The sequence below is a fragment of the Medicago truncatula genome, chromosome 8, assembly GCF_003473485.1.
Source record: "Medicago truncatula cultivar Jemalong A17 chromosome 8, MtrunA17r5.0-ANR, whole genome shotgun sequence".
NCBI classification, from domain to species: domain Eukaryota; kingdom Viridiplantae; phylum Streptophyta; class Magnoliopsida; order Fabales; family Fabaceae; genus Medicago; species Medicago truncatula.
Genome location: NC_053049.1, coordinates 40090608 through 40110171, shown reverse-complemented (window position 1 = coordinate 40110171; position 19564 = coordinate 40090608). Strand labels below are relative to the sequence as shown.

Sequence of the window (19564 nt, the reverse complement as noted above, 5' to 3'; positions counted from 1 at the left end):
ATGAAATTCGTCCTATTCATTGCATATAATGGATAGCAAGAATTCAAGTATTTTATCACTACTACTACTATGACATATTTTCGTTGTATTATAGGTTTTAAAGATCAAATTATGTTTGGAGTGAAAAAGATCAAAGATTCTAAGTTTAAGGAAGTTGGATGAGTGAGCCAGAAGCGTGGATTTAGCGACAATTAAGTGGAGTAGGACTTAAAGATTTGCTAACCATGCCATTAGCGAGCTAGAAGCGAATCAAGTCAGAGATTTAGAGGTATTTTGCAAAGAGAGCAGTTCGCTAAGGGAGCAACATTTTGCTTAGCAAATTTATGGTGGTTGAATAACCTTATGGATGATTTGTTTAGTTATGTTCCTTTGAAGAAACATCCATTTGCTAAGCGAGTGTCAATTTGCTTAACAAAATTCCACTTTTCCGAAATCTATAAATACAAGCACGGAGGGAGGGAGAGGGAGAGAGACAGAATGAATGAATTAAAATAAGTAAACAACATTAACATGTTTTTGTCTCTTAAAATCACTTTCATAATATTTAAGATGTTAAATTTAAAATTTTAACCAAAATTTGTAATTTATGCATAATTTGTGTTTTAAAACCATTCAGCCAATGTCTTAAAAAAAAAACCATTCTGCCAAAGTTTTGGGAAGACCTTACCGATGAAGAATCTGATCATTCCTTATAGAAGGATCTCTCTTTCCACCCAATGGAGAATTCATTCATTTGTCGTGTTAAAAATGTTCACCCTAGTAAATTGATAGATAGGAATAATGAGGTGTTAATAGTACTAAAAGACACAAACATGTCAAAACCAATTGATTACATCTCAAGTTACACCAAACATAAATTAGGATGAGAAACGTGAAATTGAATCCAAGCTTTCAAAACAATATTTATCATTCATTCTCATGTCACCATTCAACAATATTATTACACATTTATAAATATTGTACTTGAAAATTCACAAATTACTGCTGTTGTTAAGCTCTTCTGAACCCTTTTCACCACTCTGCTTTCCAATAGCTTTTAGAAGCGCTTCATTAACATCTATAACATCAAGATTTTCATCCTCAGCCACAATAATAGCTTCCATAGAAAATCCATTTTCACATGAAACTCTTGCTTCCTCAACATTCACACACATCTCTTCAAAAGCTTCTAAAATTGGAACCAACTTGTCACCTCCTTTCTCACATGTGACCTTTACCATAAAAGTTCCTTCCCTTATTTTCTCTATTTTAACATCCTGTTAAATTTTGTAAAACATTAAAGATAATAATCAATAACATGTTATTTTTGCTTGTTTTTAATAGTTAAATATAGGCCTTGGTTTGTGTTTTTCTATAATAAAAAGGTTAAGAGAATAAATATAAACAACAAACCTTGTTATCATTGACATTATTCAACAAGCTAATGTAGTCTCTTCTTGTGGCTATCAGGTTTTCATACTCTCTTTTGAGAGTTTCTAGTGCAAGCTTTAGCTTGTGTATTTGTAGGAAAGTACTCTTGTTAATGGAATTTCTGTTGGCCTTCAAAACAAACAAGTAACAATATAGTGATTAAATTTGTGAAATCAATGGGAAAAAAAATGGAAATGAGAGAATGTAAAAATAAAAAAAATAAAAAATTCGAATGTTAATTTTACATTATTGTTGGAGTTGGTAAGGACTCGCAGAATGTGAAGTCTTCTGCGCAGTGAGACCCTTTTCTGCACCTTACAAGCCATCTCTTGTGATTTGTGAATGTTGAAGTGTGAGAATACTAAACTCTTGGCATGGTATTTATAGTTGGTGAAATGGAGTGTTGTATCTTGGATTCTTGCCCTTGGAATTGATAAAAAAAAAATTAGCCATGGCTCCTTTCTTTGTGTCCTATATGAAATATGAATTATGAAATGATGGGTTATTAACTAAAGAATTTAACTTATTCTTTTAAGAAAATGACTATTTTCATTGGAGAGAAAAACCAGTAAATCAAATTCTTCTATCTAAAATCTATTATTTGGTTGATAAATTTAGAGAATTTTCAAAAAGAATGAATTTTATGAAATATTTTGTCAAAACTAAATTTAGAATTTCAAATACCACATAAAACTAATAATTTGAAATTCCTTCTTCACTCTATACAATGTGAATCTGAAATTGGACCTCATAACTACTTCAAATTATGCAAATTGGTTCTTATATGTTTCAAACAATTACACATTAGCCCCTATTTTTTCAAATTGGTCCTTTTTTTTAATCAAAATTTGCAAATTGATTTTCATAAATTTTCAAAAAAATTACATATTGACTTCTATTTTTTGTTTTTTGAAATTGGCCCTCAATTCTGAATTTCAAATTTGACCTAAATATATTAAAATTATCATTTTAGGTAACTTTTCGTTATATATTTATACTTGTATCTCAAAACTTTTAAAATTTATAAGATCATTCCAATATAGTTTATTTTTTGGGTTACTATGCCATACATATATAGTTTTCACCACCATTTAGCGATGACTAATCTCTGTCATCTCTGTCGAAGAATATGTGAACCACTTGCTTAAATGGACTCAAATTCCTTACGGTTTATATCAATCCATTGTTGGTATTTCAACAAAGTTTAAGTATGAAGAATATTATCACTCTAAAAAAAATGAAAAAAATTTAAATGAAGCATTTGAGTTGCCTACAATTCTAATTCCCCTAAACTTTTCTACTACCCTATCCAAGCAAACTCAAATCAATAAATAAATACAAAATAAGTAAAATATTGTCCTGCTAGTGTAAGTTTACATCATCATATTTCCTTTTCCCCTAAAAAAATCATTAAATTTTATGTTTTAAATCAGTTGTATATGAAACTCTTTTTTTCTTCCTTTCTATTTTTGTGAAAAATAATAATTAAAACAGAGGATAATATCACAATCGATGATAAAAAAATACATAAACAAAAAAATAATGTTCTGTAAAAGAAAACAAAACATGTAATTGGTTTCCGTTTATCTTGAAAATCACAAGTAAAATTACATGGGTATACTTATATGTTTTCCTTGTATATTCCTTCTCAAATATATCTATAAAATATTAATTGGACACAAGTGATGTTATATTAATTAAATCATTTTTTTTACAAATAACAGTATTCATTTTTATTTTTTTTTACGAGATCAATATTTATTCTTTTAAATTGGTAGAATATGTTTAGACCAATACAAATTCAATATCGCTAAAACTAAAAAAGATAAATTTGTGAACAAACTTATGATATCCAAGTTAATAACATAATACGACAAGTTCAAAATGTCTACAAATGTGACAAAATCAAAATGAGCATAATACTCTGGATCTATAATATTGACGCCTAAGTCATGATTGAATATGGAATGATCGAAGTTGTTTTGAGAATTTGAATTAAACTAAAACTGCAAGAAGACGGAAATTCAAACCGCCGCACAAAGACAACGAACATAACAACCATGCACTTAGACAACATACTCATAGAAAATGACAAAAGAAAAACTAGATATATATGAAATTCACTTATTTATGTCATATTAGAGAAAAAACGATGTAAATGTTCAATCTCTAATTGTTTGTTCAATAAAAAAGTGTATGTTCGGTATTATAGTAGGTTTGTCGAAATCGATTCAACACCTAAAAAAATATCTAGTTTGGCTACAATTTACAAATGCAAAGATCTACAAGTACACATGAGATCTCCTATCTCATTCTCAATTAATGTGAATGTGGTACAATACAAAGTCCACATAAACTAAGCTAACCAATACCAAAAAAGTGAAGGACATATATATGCATCCAATCCATGATAGTTGTCATAATGAAATTTGCATGGGAAGGGATATTGGAAATAAACGACCAATGGAGGAGCCTAGGAGAAAGTATTAATTGTCTCAATCAGAAATAGTATCTATATATCAGTGAATGACTGAGAGAAAGTTAAGTCCAATTAGACACAAGCATATATGTATGTATACGTACATGCATATCAGTCCTTCATAGTTCACGGGTCTCTGTTTCTTTCCTTTTGGTTTGTCTCACCCCCTACCCTTATTTCAATTGCATAATTAATCTATATATATCCAATTCATTCCCATGCCAAACTTTCACTATCTAGTGGCTACAGTTGTATTATCACATGCGCTGACACAAATTCTGTTTTATTCTTTCTTTATATCCTTCCTTTTTCGACTTCGTCACATTCAGATTCGCTGTTTTCTACCCACTTTCAGTTAATTCTCCTTAACCATAAATTCTCCCATTGGAACGAACGAACGAATGCACGATATTTAATTAATTAATAATCATACCAACTCTAAAGAATAATGTGTATTATTATATGCACAAATACATTCCCTTATTTTTCTCATTTTGCAACTAGCACCTTATTATAGTATAGTAGTGATTATTTGGCATTTTAATTATTGAGTTACCCTGCATCTCCTATTATTGAGGACAGTATACAGTGTACACGGTCTTAATTGTTTTTTATTTTTATTATATATATATATATATATATATATATATATATATATATATATATATATATATATATATATATATATCCATATTCATTAATCCCTTTGAAAGAAAAAGAAATAGAGAAAATAATGTAATAGGGTGAAAATGTGAGATAAAAAGTTAAATAAAGAAGAAAAAAAATGACGTGTTAAATGAATGCTGAGATTTTATTGACGATTAATCTAAAAGAAAAATCTTCTGCTTGAGGGAGAGTTTACCGGATATATAGATGAACTCACATTTCTGAGAAAAATTATTAGCTTAGTGTGAGTAAAAGTTTCTTACTCGATGTAAAAGAGATGTTGAACATTGTATAGATGAGAGGACTCGTATACCTAATTCCTAAAGATTTTTTTTATGAAAATGTGGAGTCTAATTTCCCCTCATGACCCACCATATTGATATGCTTCCAATTATATGTGTAATTGTTGTGGATACCTTAGCCATCCCTCCACGCATACATTCATTCACACATAAAGACACACACATATTCTAATGCCAGTTGAAGGAACTTGTTTGGAATAAACTGTGTGATTTGGGGCGGTAATTCTGAAAAGCTAGAAATTGACAAATAGATAGCATTGAACCTGCATATAAAGAAATTGAAATGACTTTGTCCGTTACTAAATTATCTCATTCTACAGGCAAGCACTATCACTATAAGGTAAAAAGAAGATTTGGATTTTACCAGTTGCATGTCTCCTTAAATTGCTCTTATTAGCCTTGTTTTTTAGTATGCACTGTTTTCCCTCTATACTACCTATGTAAAACATGGACTACTTTATTGTCTCCATATTTTCTCATGTATCAATGATACTAAAGCTCATCATTCCCGTTGGTTATAGTTGTCCATATGTGCTCGACACGTCTCTCTCATAATTGGGAAAATGAAGTTGTAATTTGTATCTATTCATTGGCTTCTAGTGAAAACCTCTATGCTTTATTCTCTATATGGAATCGAGACTCACATGCTCAAAATTAGAGGGTGATATATATAGCAAAACATGTATATGGTCTAATGTCATGGGTTTGTGCTTCGAGGACAAGGAAATAAATATGATTTAAATAATGCATGTTAATGAAGTCACCAAGACATTTTTAAGTATTTTAAAATAAGAAAGTAGTTAATAAGAAAGTCAAATATTTCAATATATTAATTACACAGATTTTCATAAAAAGTTATAATTTAAAGATCGTGCTCTTTCCTTCTTCAAAGCTCCGTCAGGTATAATCTCTTCCATTAACTCTATTTTTAATAAAAAAATTTGGGGAGGGAGTGAGGATAACAGGAAAATTTCCTGGATCGCTTGGAGCACTGTTTGTTTACGTAAAGAAGAGGGGGGATTGGGGGTGAGGCAGTTGAGTGAATTTAATATTGCTTTATTAGGATAATGGTGTTGGCGGATGTTGGTGGATAGAGGAGGGTTATGGTATAGAGTTTTGGTGGCGAGATATGGTGAGGAGGCTGGGCGGTTGGAGGTTGGGGACCGGAGTGTTTCCACTTTGTGGAGAGAGTTAGCGAAGATTAGGGATGGTGTAGGAAATGCAGGAGGGAGTTGGTTTGCAGATAGGGTGGCGAGTAGGGTAGGGTCAGGGACTGATACTCTATTTTGGCAGGATAGGTGGCTAGGTGATGTTCCATTGTGTAGGCGTTTTGGTCGCCTGTTTGATTTATCAATCTATAAGTCGGGCACAGTGGCCGAGATGTTCTCTCTTGGGTGGGAGGAAAGGGGTGCTGCGTGGGGTTGTCGAAGACGGTTGTGGGATTGGGAGGAGAAGATGATAGGCAAGTGTCGCCGTTTACTTCATAATTTTGTTGTGCAGACTGATGTTTCTGACAGGTGGCAGTGGCTTCCTGGCACTTCGAGTGGGTATACTGTGCGCGGGGCATATCATATTCTAGCACACCAGGTGCAACAGATAGATGATGACATTGGAGAGCTTGTATGGCATAAACATGTACCTGTGAAGGTCTCTATCCTAGCGTGGTGACTATTGCGGGACAGGCTACCAACAAGAAACAATCTGCTAAGGCGGGGCATTATCCACCTTACGGCTAAGTACTGCGTCACGGGGTGTGGAAACGATGAAACGGCTCCTCATTTGTTCTTTCATTGCACTACTTTTGGAGCTTTATGGCAGCATATACGACATTGGCTAGGTGTCTATGGAGCTGATCTGTATTCCGTTAATGACCATTTTTTGCAGTTTACTTATGCTTTAGGATATTCAAGGATACGAAGATCTTTTATGCAGCTTCTTTGGTTACTTAGAGTGTGGATTTTATGGACGGAACGGAACAACAGACTTTTCAATAATGTTCAAAATTCCACGATTCAGTTGTTGGAAAAGGTTAAGTTTAATTCGTTGTGGTGGCTAAAAGCCAATAACATTTCTTTTGCATTAGGTACTCAAAGGTGGTGGTCAGACCCGTTACTTTGTTTGGGTATTGACTAACATTTGTTTCATACTCTGTACAGTGACAACTTGTTTTTTGGGGAGATCTCTTGAGCACATCTTATGCTTTAGGGGATTCGCGGCCGTTGTTAATATATTTCATTTTTTATTCTTCAAAAAAAAATTTAAAGATCGTAAAGGAAACCTCAGAACACTTATTAACAAGACTTTTTAAATTAGATGCCGTTGTAAAATTCATTAAAAAAAATTGAGAGAAAAGTTCCATAAAAAAATTTGTGAGGGGAGGAAAATTCTTTAAAACTTAATTATAAAGATAATAGTAACCAAAAAAAATTTGGAGTGCTGATATTTGAAGTTCGAACAACTATTTATGACAATTTTTTTTTTCTTTCTTCCTATCGATCAAAAACAATAGAAATAAAAAAAAATATAATGTAAATATGAGAAAAAAAAATTTAAAAAATTATGAGAAAATAATTGTACAAATATCATTTCTAAAAAAATCATAAAGAAAAGATATTAGAAAAGTAATATGATAACAATTGGGCCGTCCTAAGTCATGTTCCAAACAACTACCCATTCACACGTATGCTTTGCAGGCGTTACTTTTTACACCTTTCGGTTTTTCTCATACACGACCGCACTTTTTTCCTTTCTAAAAATTCAATTATCTGAAAACTAACAACCATGTATACGATTTATTCCAAAAATAAAAATAAAACAATGTATCCATTTGTCCAGTGGAAAAAAGTACACTGTCTATTTTTAAAGCATTTCAACTCTTCTAGAAACTACAAAAGCATTTCAACTTTACATGAAACTCTCAACCTAAGTTTTGGAAGAGTTTAGTTTATGGTCTGTTCTCGTATTTTTTAAAGAAGAATGATATTTTGACAATCAATTTTAAATAATTTTGGGTGACAATCTTTTTCCTCCCTTTTAATTGGACAATAACAAGAGAAAAAAGAAGAGAGAAAATAAAAGTATAATGAGAGTATGAGAGAGAGAGAGAGTTGTCACCAAAATTGTTAAAAAATAATTGTTCAAATATCATTTCTCTTTTTTAAATTCTTAACATGTGTAAATTTACACATGATAAAATAACTCTTTTATTAATGTATTTGAGTTTGTTTGCAAATGATGGATAACGACTAAGGTGCCAACTTAGTTAGAATGTTAAGACTTTAGTTTGATGTGTTTCCTTATCTTAAATTTATATATATATATATATATATATATATATATATGTCTAAGTGAGACATGACTCAAATCCTCTAACCAAGGTGGTTGGGAGGGGTGACCACACTAAAGATTATCGAGAAATCTGATGGATAATGTGCCCCAATGATATGATTACAATAAAAACATGAAATGTTGAGATTCGAAAACTAATTTGCAATTTTGTTTTTATTTCTTTTCTGGGGTTAGCTTCAAAGACAAATGTTTTATATAAAATTTTAATTATGATTATAAATTAAATCACGATTGATTTATGATTAATTAACATGTAAAGAAACACATAATACTTTGGACAACCATTTTATGAAATGGATATACAATTTCATTTTTTATTAGTTTTTTTTTGCTTAATATATGCTTTGGTCCCTTGATTTATTTTTTATTCATTTTGGTCCCTTAACTTTAAACCGTCTCAATTTGATCTCATAACTTTACCTCTGTTTACCAAAGCATGTATTAAGCCTTTTTTTTTTTTTCTCTCTTCAAGTCAAATCAACAGTTAAAAATGATGTATTATTGTACGGTGTCAAATATATTGTTATTTTCTAGTTGTTCAACTAAAATTTTACTCAATGACTCATGCAATTTGAGTTTAGCATTTAACATATATGAGTCATCACATCCCACCAATCTTGCATAAATACCTTGCCCTCAAGGTGGAAATTGAAAAACTAAATAATACTCTTCTCAAGTCTAATGTTTATTTGGTCCATAAAACATACGAATGAAAACAATAAATAAATACAATAATTTTATAAAATTATTATTGTTAATTTCATACATATGCATCATAGATTGTCATGATTGCTGATGTAGTATTTTTGCATCAAACAATTGTAAGTATTTATATCGTCTCCTCAGGGACTAGTGCGATATCGCGGACCGTTCGACACCAATTATCATTTCAAGTAAAAAGATAAGTTGTTTGTTTGTTTTAGTAACTGAATTGCAAATGATAAAATTGAGATTAATAGGGCGTAAAACTTGTTAGGATTAGAGTTCCTTGATCGAGCGTCGCACGTAACCTAATGATCATACATGGATTCTAGCTTTTCTTTGATATTATCACGTATCCCTCGACAACACCATTCGTGTCCAAACAATATTGTGAAATCAATTGTATCATTCAATGGTCGATGTCTCAAACTATTGAATGATTCAAGAGTCGATCTTATCGTTCAATCGATGATTTCTCAATCTATTAAATGATAAGAAAGCTTTAGGTTTGGATACTCAAGGTGATTATCAAAGCATCGATTCCATGTCTAGAACCTATGTTTTGATAGATGGTTATTCTAAACCTAGATTCAAAAGTATTTCTCAATCACAATTAAATCAAAGATAAAGATTAAAGTGCAAGAATAACATCAATATCAAATCAAATGCTAGAACCATATATTTATAAATCAAAGGATTACATGTTTAAGCTATGATCAAGTACCTCTAATCCCAACAAAGGAGATTTAGCTACTCATTGTCATGGAAGCCTTGCAAGAATGAATTGAAGAAGCAAGATTCATTACAACTTGTGATGTCTCAACAAAGGATGAAGAATCCACTCTCTATCACTCTCACTCTATAAAGCACAAGCCCTATCTCTCTCTCTAGAAATATTACAAGTGAAAAACTCAGAGAAAAGCTAAGTAAAAAACTATGTATAAAACTATGTATAAAAACTATGTATAAAACTATGTATAAAAACTATGTATAAAACTATGTCCCAATGAAATGGTTGAGTGGGCTATTTATACAATTCTGACTCTGCATCAACTCGCCTCGCGAGCTCATTCATTTGCCATGGCGAGTTGAGGTTCCTTCGCCATTGGGTTTGTGCCACGTCAGCTGTAAGAGGCTAAACCGCCTTCACTCGCCTCGCGAGTCATTCCACTCGCCATGGCGAGTAAGCTCGCCTTCCACTCGCCATTGCGAGTTGGTGGCGTGTGATCTTTGTTGCATTCTGGAATTGCTCGCCTTTGATGCTTGCCATGGCGAGTTGGAGGCGAGTGATCTCACTTTTCTGCCTTTTTGTACTTTTCTCCATTTTCTTCTCTTTGCTTGATGTCTTGAGTTCGAATCCTGCACAAATGGGTGAAGTAAGATAGATAAAGCGTAAAAGGGCAATAATCACTTATTTCTCAGCTTTTCCCTTAATAACTTGCAAAACAAGTAACAAAAGTGCCTAAAATATATCACTTAAATTACAACTTTCTAGCACTTATCAATTGCTGAGTTTTGTATAGAGTTTGAAAAAATAAAATAATTGTGTTTTTTTAAAAACAAAATTTAAAGCAGACATTATTTAAAAAACGAAACAAGTAGAACAAAGAGATAAATATTTCATGCAAACAAGCGTTTGTAGTCCAACGGTTAGGATAATTGCCTTCCAAGCAATAGACCTGGGTTCGACTCCTGGCAAACGCATATTTACTTTTCCCTTAAAAAATGATAAATATTTTATGCAAAAAAAAAAAAAAAAGATAAATAGTTGTGAAATCGTATTAGAAACTTCTACCCACATTTTCATTAAAACCACGGCAACTACCCACTTTAACTCAAAAGCTTCAATTGCTAGCTTTTAAAAATCACTGCAATTTTGCTTTGAAAATCCCCCAAACTTACTTTTTTGCTTGCAAACTCCATCCCAAACAAGCACTAAAAAGGAATAGAAATTTCTCAATTTCACATATTCAGAAGGACCTCGACTTTTGAAGCTTTGAACGGCCAATGGTCATCGATGAAACATGAATTTGGAGAAGCCTAAGTTACTTTTACTTTTCCACCTTTTTGTAAAAATTAGCTTCAATCTAAAGAAAAAATTTCACCATAAAGGATTTGTTCGCATACAAGGGAATTAAACCAGGCATATATGAAAAAGTACACAAGCAAGCAAATTCAATAAAAGCATTGTTCTATAGGATATTCTAAAGCAAGCAAGCCATAAATAGCGTTTTCAGTTGTTATTTCCTCAATGTGTCTTCCAAGTTGCAGTTGAATTACAGGGTGAGTTCTCCATTGGCAGGTAGCTAGCCACTATATGATATGCATTGCAATCATCACTTAGTGTGTAATCTGCCAAAGGAGATTTGCCCAGCGATTCTCATGCAACTCTACTTCAATTGAAACCACATTCTTTACAACTCGGTTTCTTCAACGTATAGGCTAACCCATGTATTGTTAAAGAGGAATGACATGTGAACATCTTTTGTGTACAACCAACAACTTATTTGCTACTTTTTAATATTTTTTGACTACTTTCGATTTGCGTGCTCCTCACAATATTATAGGGTGTTGTTTAGTAGGCAATGTGCGGGTTTCAAGTGTTTTTTGGTATCCTGTTTTACCTAAATTAAAATGTTAGTCTATCAATTTCAAAACCGTGTTTTTTTGTTAAGATTTTTACCTACCCAAATTTTTTTTGGTATCTTATTTTGACGATGTCACATTATTGTTATGTCATTAATGACGATGTCACATTAACCTATTATTCCTTTTCTTTAGACTAAATTCAACCTATTATATCTAAAAAATTACTAATTGAGTTTCACTAATAACAATACATTATTACATTTTAGTTTTGACTAAATAAAATAAAACATTTCAAAATAATTTATTTCTTAATTTTTTTTAAGAAGTTAAAATAGATTAAATTACCGAAAAAACTTAGTCTCTCAAGCACAAGGAGTGTCAAAGGAGAACTAAGAAGAGAAAGTATATGTTACATCAAGTTTTCAAAAACAACGAAAACTAGCACTGACTCAGGTAACAACACCAGAAAACTATAACGAAAAAAAACTAAGTAGCAACTCCCAAGCACATAAGAGATTAAACCACCATGTGTGATAATTAAAAGCAAAGTTAGGATGATTTGCCTTCAAATTCTAAAAATAGTCTATTGTATAAAAATAGAGTAAAGTTAACGATAAAACCTCTTTTCAAATTCTAGGAAGTACATGAAAAAAGTTAAATAATAATTGGTTATTTAACCAAAAAATAAATAATAATCGGTAAAGTTAATAGTTTAATCTAAATTTTCAGAAGTGATTTCATAAAAAAAAAATCTACACGACACTTGCTGCATGTAATTACGTTGGGTATGTGTCACTATACTTAAAAAAACTATGACCAAAAGTGGTAACAAAATATGCGGAGGGCAAAAGTTTGAAGAATTTTAATTTTTAGAAACTAAATCCGAAAATTAATATATTTGAGAAAATATAAATATTTGGAATAAAGTTATAAAAAAGGAATTTTAAAGTTCAATACTTTCCGATAACAAATTCACCTTTTTTAAAAGAAAAAGAGTTAGTCATCCTGAGCTTAGCTTAGTTGGTAGAGACAATGCATAATATATGCAAGGTTCGGAGTTAAAGAGTAAAATATTTTTTTGGTCCCTATAAAATTTGGAATTTTTAAGTTTAATCCTTAATTAATTTTAATAGCATTTTTAATCCCTACAAAAAAATCAATCACTTGTAATTTTAGTCCCTGCTAAAACAAAGTTTGTTTAATTATTCTTAAACTCTTAAATTTCTTAACAATTTTTTTGAGACAAGTTTTGAACACTATAAAAGGTTCATTTATTAAAATCTAGATTTTTTTAACATGAAATAAATAAAATATGTATTTTTTTAAACCAAAAAAGTTTAAGATAAAAGTAACAAAAATATGAATGTAGAAATCAAATTTTTGCGATAATGTTTTTGCGGAGAAACTTTTAATAGCGTTCTTAACACGTCTAAAAAAATTGTTGAAAAACTTAAGAGTTTAAGCATAAATGAAACAAATTTGGATTGAATTAGGAATAATATTGAGTTTAGAAATTTTTAATAGGGACTAAAAAAAACTATTAAAATTAAGTAAGGACTAAACTTAAAATTTCTCATTTCATAGGGACAAAAAACGTTTACCGATTAAATCTCTCTCTCTCTCGCATTTTTTGGGCAGCCGCTCTCCTTTCTCTTTCATAGAAACCAAACCCTAGCCACTTTCCACCACCAACAACCACCTTTCTTCTTTCTCCTTTAACATCCAAAGCTATCAATCATCACGTAGCCGTCGTGTGAGTGGTACGGTCGCTTCACCGTTGCAACACTTCGCAGGTGAGGAAAGATTCGATTCGGCGTCCTTGTTGCCGCCAGTCGATTTGGGTTCTTTCATAGTCACAGGTGCTGCACCCCATGACTCGTTTCAAAACATTGTCTCGTCGTACTTGGTGGTTCGAGGAGATGGTGGAAAATTCGGTGTTGTTAGATCTGCAACATCTGGGTTGGTTTGGTTGTTGTTTAAAGCTGTGTTATCTTCCTAGGAGGTGGTGACAACAACAGTTCCATCTTTCAATTGCAAGATGGATGCGGTTCATTTTTGACTTTGTTTTCCTGATTCCATTACAGATTTGTTGAGATCTGCAGGGTTTCAAAGTTTCAGGATTGCGTCAGTCGTGCAAGGGAAGATGGGTCTGTGGATTTGTATCCTAGTCATCTTTCTATTTGACATAGGACAGTGTGGGCTCGAAAGAGTCGTTAATGCTTGCTGCTGTGCAGGGAGTTGATGGATCAACTTGAATTGTTTATGTGTTGATAGACGATTCATACGCCAATTTAATAATATTTGTCATTCACTTCGTTTGATTTGGACTGTGAGACTTGAAAAGGTCGTTTAACTTGCTGCCATTGTTGCAGGGAGTTGATGGTACATGAACCACCTTCGTGTTGACAAAGGGTTCAATCACCGCATCAAAGACCTTTAGTTAGTTTTAGGATTAATTAGAGGTTGACACATACACCTGTGTGTTGTTTTTAATTTTTGTATCATCCGTTTGGGGTCGACATACACACTTGTATTGTTTTACTGGGTTAGGTCTATGTCCCCACCAATTTTTTCTTATATATATTTTTTAATAATATATATGAGCACTAGGCACATGTTTAGAGTATAGTTGAGAAATCACCTATTCTCTTTCTTGATGTCTTATGCTATGGCCTTAAGAGAAAAAAAATAGTGACAAAAAACATATCTAACCCAAAGAAATAATGTTTTATATATAGTTTTGTCTCTTTAAATATAGAGTAAATTATACTCCCCTTCCCTCAAAGATGCTTGAATTACAATCCCCTCCTCTCTTATGTTAAAATATACACTCCCTCCCTTGAAAAGTAAAATTTATACTCTCCTCCCTTATAAGATGCTTGAATTACAATTCTCTCCCTTAATAATTAAATATGCACTACACTTTAATCTATTTTAACATAAATAAATATTTTTATGATATATTAATTTTGAACCACCATGTAAGAAAAAATAATTCATTTCTTTATAATTTAAATGTCAATGGTAATTAAATTCAAATATTTTGCTATTGATTTTATAATTTAGAGTAGTAAAATTAACTTTTAAATAACCATGCTTTATTGTCTTTAGTAGTTTTTCACATATTTTAATTTTATTGTGAGCTGTTTCATATTTTATAATAAGGTTTAAAACTACATGTTAGAGAAATTGTGAATAAAAAATAGTAAAAAATATGTATTCGATTTTTTATTATATTAAAATAAACCCGAAATACTATTTTTTTCAAAGTGCGTTAGATTTTTTTTTTCTTCTAGATTTTTAGAAATAAAAAAAATATATTGAGGAAGTAAAGTGTAGATTTTAACATAAGAGGAGAGAGGAATGTAATTCAAGCTTCTCTTAGGGGAGGGGAGTGGAAAGTTTTCTAATATGTTTTAGAATAAGAGAGAAGGGGAGTGTATATTTTAACATAAGAAGGGAGGAAAATGTAATTCAAGCATTTTTAAAAGAAGGAGAGTGTAATTTACTCTTAAATATATTAACATTTTGTTTTTAATCCAATTTTTTCTTCTAAACTTCCATTATACACAAATTCGGGTTAATTGTTGTATTAACCCTCATAATATACGCGAAGTATGACAATAGCCCCAGTAAAAAAAAACGCAAAATTTACCCTTATAGTTTGAGTTTTTTCATATTTTAATTCTTCAGCAGCCTAGTTACATAAGAGGCATTGTCGTGGCAGCCACTTATCTCCTGCCACTTGAATTTTTTGACTGCCATGCAATTTTTTTTTTTCCTCACAAATTATGTTGTTGGTCTCAAAAATTGTTTTTTGGTAACTGTTTCTTTATTTTTTTTTGCTCAAAATGAACCATATTTTTCACGAGCAATATATTTGGACATCCATTTAATAATAACTTTATTTTTCTCTCTTTTTATTGGTCAAAAACAATAAAGAGAGAAAAAGAAAGAGAGAAGATAAATACATCATGTGAGTATGAGAGATAAAAATGTCAAAAAGTAATCCAGGATGATTGTACAAATATTATTTCTCTTTTTTCACGGACACATAAAGTTTAGAAAAATGATCTTGAAGTCCAATTTTTTTATGATTTTTCGAAGGCATGGTAAATCGATTTTTTTTTACAAAGACTTCTATAAAATACAAAAAGGATTCGCAAATTTTTTTATAGGATTATAAAGATCCCTCAATTTATTTTGATTTTTTTTTTTTATCAAAACTTACTAATAGAATCTAGAGGGACTAAAAATGAAATTCAAAGTTTTTATAAGGACAAATTATTTAACCCATTATTAAAAAAGATTAGTTAAAAAAAACCCATTATTAAAAACGATATTTTTTAATGTTTATAAACACAATAAAATATTTTTAACTCAAAAAATGAAATCGTCATAAGGGATTGTTTGCATGCAAGGGAATAAAACCGTGCATATATGAAAAGATACATATGCAAGCAAAATGAAAGCATTGTTCCATACTTCCATAGGATATTCCAACCCAAGCTATCCATAAATAACGTTTTCAGTTGCCATTTCCTCAGTGTGTTTTCCAAGTTGCAGTTGAATTACAGGGTGAGTTCTCCATTGGCAGGTAGCTAGTCACTATATGATATGCATTGCAATTCATCTCTTAGTGTGCAATCTGCCAAAGAAGATTTGCCCAGCGATTCTCCTGTAAATCTGCTTCAATTGAAAAATCAACATCAAACTAACATTCTAGAAATTATGTTTCTTCAACTAGATGTTCAGAAACGTTATTCATCCACATTTTACTAACTAAATTAGATTTTTTTTTTCTATTGAATATAACTCGGTCTTACAAAATTGATTTATAAGGAGAGACGAGTGTCCACTCTATAAATTTATTTAGCCTTATCTTTATCTTACGTAGGACTTAATTTTGGATTTTTCCAATAATACTCATAAAATATTTATACATTTTCTTTTGTGGCCACAATGTTTTGGTGGAAATATAAACTAGAGTTTCATGCATGTTTGGAACAATTTGGGAAATGATTTGAGTTGAATTTTTTTTATTTTTTTTTTGTAAATACATAATTAGAAATCATTATAGAAAGAGCAAAACCTATTATTAGGGAGGAGTGTTGTCATTAGGGAAGAGTGAATCTATTTCCCCATTAGGGATTGAGTTGGAAAACACTTCCCTCTTCCACTAGCAATTAGATCGGCAAAATTTGTGTCCTTGATTTCAATCAAGAGTAACTCAATCTTTTCATCTTCTCCTTCAACTCCAACTGAGCCGAGGATACATTTGATATCATCAGCGAACTTCGCTCAAAAGCAACTCGATCTTATCATCTTCTCTCTCAACTCAAACTAGGTGAAGAATGCTTGGTAATCAACTGAATGAGCTGCATTACAACCCAAAACAGACAGTAAATAAGCCGTGATGATTTTCATATTTTTGTTGCAACCGCTTATATGTGTTTTTCTTTTAAAGAACTGATTATATGTGTTGTATGAAGATAGATGTATTTATGTATTTACCAACCATAAATGTAAAATAAAATATATTTCATTGAAAATTATGCATTTAGTATTAAATAGAATGCATAATTGAAAAAATATATAGTTAATATCACCTTGAAACTTAAAGGTGGAGGTTATAATAAAATAAATTATTTGTGCGTATAAGACTTATTATAGAATGGATATATAATGTGTACAATTGAAAAAAATAATTAATATTACACTAAAATAGTCATCTATTTTAAATATAATTTTATATATAAATATGTCATTCAATGAGAGACGAAATGAGTATTTTTTTTTTCAAGAGAAGGAAAAGTGTTAAAACTTTCTCTTATAAAATAAATCGATCGAAACTTATTTTATAATTCAATAAAGTCAATTCTTTTGTGAAAAATCTAGGGTGAAGAGATAATGTCGTAGTTTAAAGTAAGGAAGACTTGTGAGGCCAATGAAACTCACGTTTAAAATCTCTCTTCACAAAATACTCACAAAGATATTTATCTTTTCTCCAAAGAGACTAATGAGCCAACTCAAATCATGAATCTCTGAATCTAAATGTCATATGCTTACCACAAGACTAAACACTTAGAATTAAAGTAGTGAGAAAAATTTGACTTTATAGGATAGTTGTAAAATAGTCAATAATAATACTAATTTCTCATTCGTTAATTTTTGTTTTTTATTTAAAACTTGGAGTTGAAGTAAGTCACTTTCTATCCAACAACGTAATCAAGCGCATGCACTGCTTCTAGTTTCAGCATAAACAACTTTTAGGTCAATTTGTTGTTTGATATTCATTGTTGACAATAACATAACAAACTTTGCACTGTACAGCCAAAGCGAATAAGCTGTAGTATCTTCTTTCATATAACAGTATATATACAACAACACAAGCAAAACGTCCTACTCTTTTCAACTATATACAAGGTCTTTCTTCTTCCAACAAAATATCAGATTCTCTATGAATATATACACACATACAAAATCTGAAACCATATATTATTATCCTTATTCTCTATTTTGAAAGGCATATCCTTTAAGATGTTTCATCCTTGTAAAATAATTTCACTTTATATTGTCCATCTATTTGTTTTTCAGTTGCGCAACTGAAGCTGGATAAAACCGCAATAGGTGGTAAAATTCTTCCTTAAGATAATTAATATTGTTGCATGTCCAAGATTAGTTGGATTAAAACACATAACCTCTGATTAAATTGGAAGACATTTCTTACCAACTCATCAAAGTGCTCTTAGGTTTATCTACTTATTTTCATTACATGTTACTTGGACCTTTGCCTCTCAACAAAAAAAAGTATTAGACCCTTCAATATTTTAAATTATAAAAGTTAAACATTTAATCATTTTTTCACTTGAGTTTATCAAATGATTTCCGCATACATTTCATATTTGTAATAATATGTCTACCTCAACAAGACGATGAAAGAAACATAGAAAATATTTTATGAAGGAGAGAAACCTGAACGAAAGAGAAAAATTAATCTTATAACTAATTACTAATATTTACCATTTGAAAAAAAAAAACTAGAACGAAAGATATTCTTGAGATCAAAGTATTTAACTTTGGTAACCTAAATGAACAAAACGTAATGAAAAAAATTAAGAGGTTGAAGTGAAGCCTAAAGTAACTTAACGAACAAAAAAAATTAATTTAATGCAAAATATAAAAAGTTCAACCACCATATATAGCAAAAGGGAGGTGCTATACCTCGCGAATTTATCCCGATGGGAGACTTCACTTGTAACAAAAACAAAAAAAGATACCACATATCATAAATGTTGGTTACCATTAAGTAAGGAATTGGCTTTTAAAATGGGACGTGAAGGATTGGGGAAGCTTGTTTTCGCTATAACAAGCATTTCCCATATAGCAAAAACACCAAACTTCGAAGATACATCATTCGTCCGATAATAATAAGTGAGTCATTTGCAAAAATATATTGTCTCAAAATTTTTGATACATTTCACTTTTCAATACAATATTAATTATTTTTTTCCACTTATAACTCTAATTAATACTACTTTCACCGCTCACAATTCAATATAAAGAGAAATGCATCAATACTTGACAAGACACTCAAAACCATTTCTCTTTCTCTTTCACTTATACACATTTTCTTAACATATGTGAAATGAACAAAAGACTTGACTTAAAATGGGACGGAGGAAGTAAATAATAGTGTTTTCATAATCAAACCGAACAAACCGATTGAGTTCGGAATCAGTAAGTTTGTCATTGTTTTCAACCACATTCGATTCTCAATCCATCAAAATCGGGTTGAACCAGCAGTTCAACCGATTCATTTTATTTATTTATTCTATTTAGGAAAAATGCAATACTTTATTTTTTTTTTTTATTAAGCATCCGGTTCGAGCATGGTTTAAACCAATTGAATCATGAAAGTATCATCAATTTGATCTTCAAATCGATTTTTAAAATATTGACAAATTAATGTGTGATCATAATAGGAATTTCATATTTGGAATAGCAACTTTTGCGGCTTCGGATGGCCACCAATGAAGAATGAAACATATGAATTTGGAGAAAAAGT

At 30.9% G+C, this 19564-nt stretch overlaps 2 protein-coding genes and 1 non-coding gene across 3 annotated transcripts; 2 read left to right on the top strand and 1 right to left on the bottom strand.

Moving 5' to 3' along the window:
- Positions 1–788: 788 nt before the first annotated feature.
- On the bottom strand, positions 789–1815 carry LOC11408308 (uncharacterized). Its single transcript, XM_003629611.4, has 3 exons — positions 1656–1815; positions 1393–1539; positions 789–1256 (listed from the first exon to the last, which is right to left on the bottom strand). The coding sequence occupies exons 1-3, from the start codon at positions 1734–1736 to the stop codon at positions 972–974; spliced, it is 513 nt and encodes a 170-aa protein (XP_003629659.1). The 5' UTR covers positions 1737–1815; the 3' UTR covers positions 789–971.
- A 4122-nt stretch (positions 1816–5937) lies between these two features.
- On the top strand, positions 5938–6525 carry LOC112417433 (uncharacterized). The gene has a single exon (XM_024773111.1). The coding sequence runs from the start codon at positions 5938–5940 to the stop codon at positions 6523–6525; it is 588 nt and encodes a 195-aa protein (XP_024628879.1).
- Positions 6526–10539: 4014 nt separating this feature from the next.
- Positions 10540–10611, top strand: TRNAG-UCC (transfer RNA glycine (anticodon UCC)). Its single transcript has one exon. It is a non-coding gene; the product is annotated as a tRNA-Gly (tRNA).
- The last annotated feature ends 8953 nt before the right edge of the window (positions 10612–19564 follow it).

Excerpts from the sequence above, each read along its gene's own strand:
- LOC11408308 (XM_003629611.4), bottom strand. The coding sequence starts at position 1,736 with ATGGCTTGTAAGGTGCAGAAAAGGGTCTCACTGCGCAGAAGACTTCAC. Across the intron at positions 1,540-1,655 it reads TTACCAACTCCAACAATAAT|GCCAACAGAAATTCCATTAA; the intron begins GTAAAATTAACA and ends TTTGTTTTGAAG. Across the intron at positions 1,257-1,392 it reads ATAATGTCAATGATAACAAG|GATGTTAAAATAGAGAAAAT; the intron begins GTTTGTTGTTTA and ends AAAATTTAACAG.
- LOC112417433 (XM_024773111.1), top strand. The coding sequence starts at position 5,938 with ATGTTGGTGGATAGAGGAGGGTTATGGTATAGAGTTTTGGTGGCGAGA.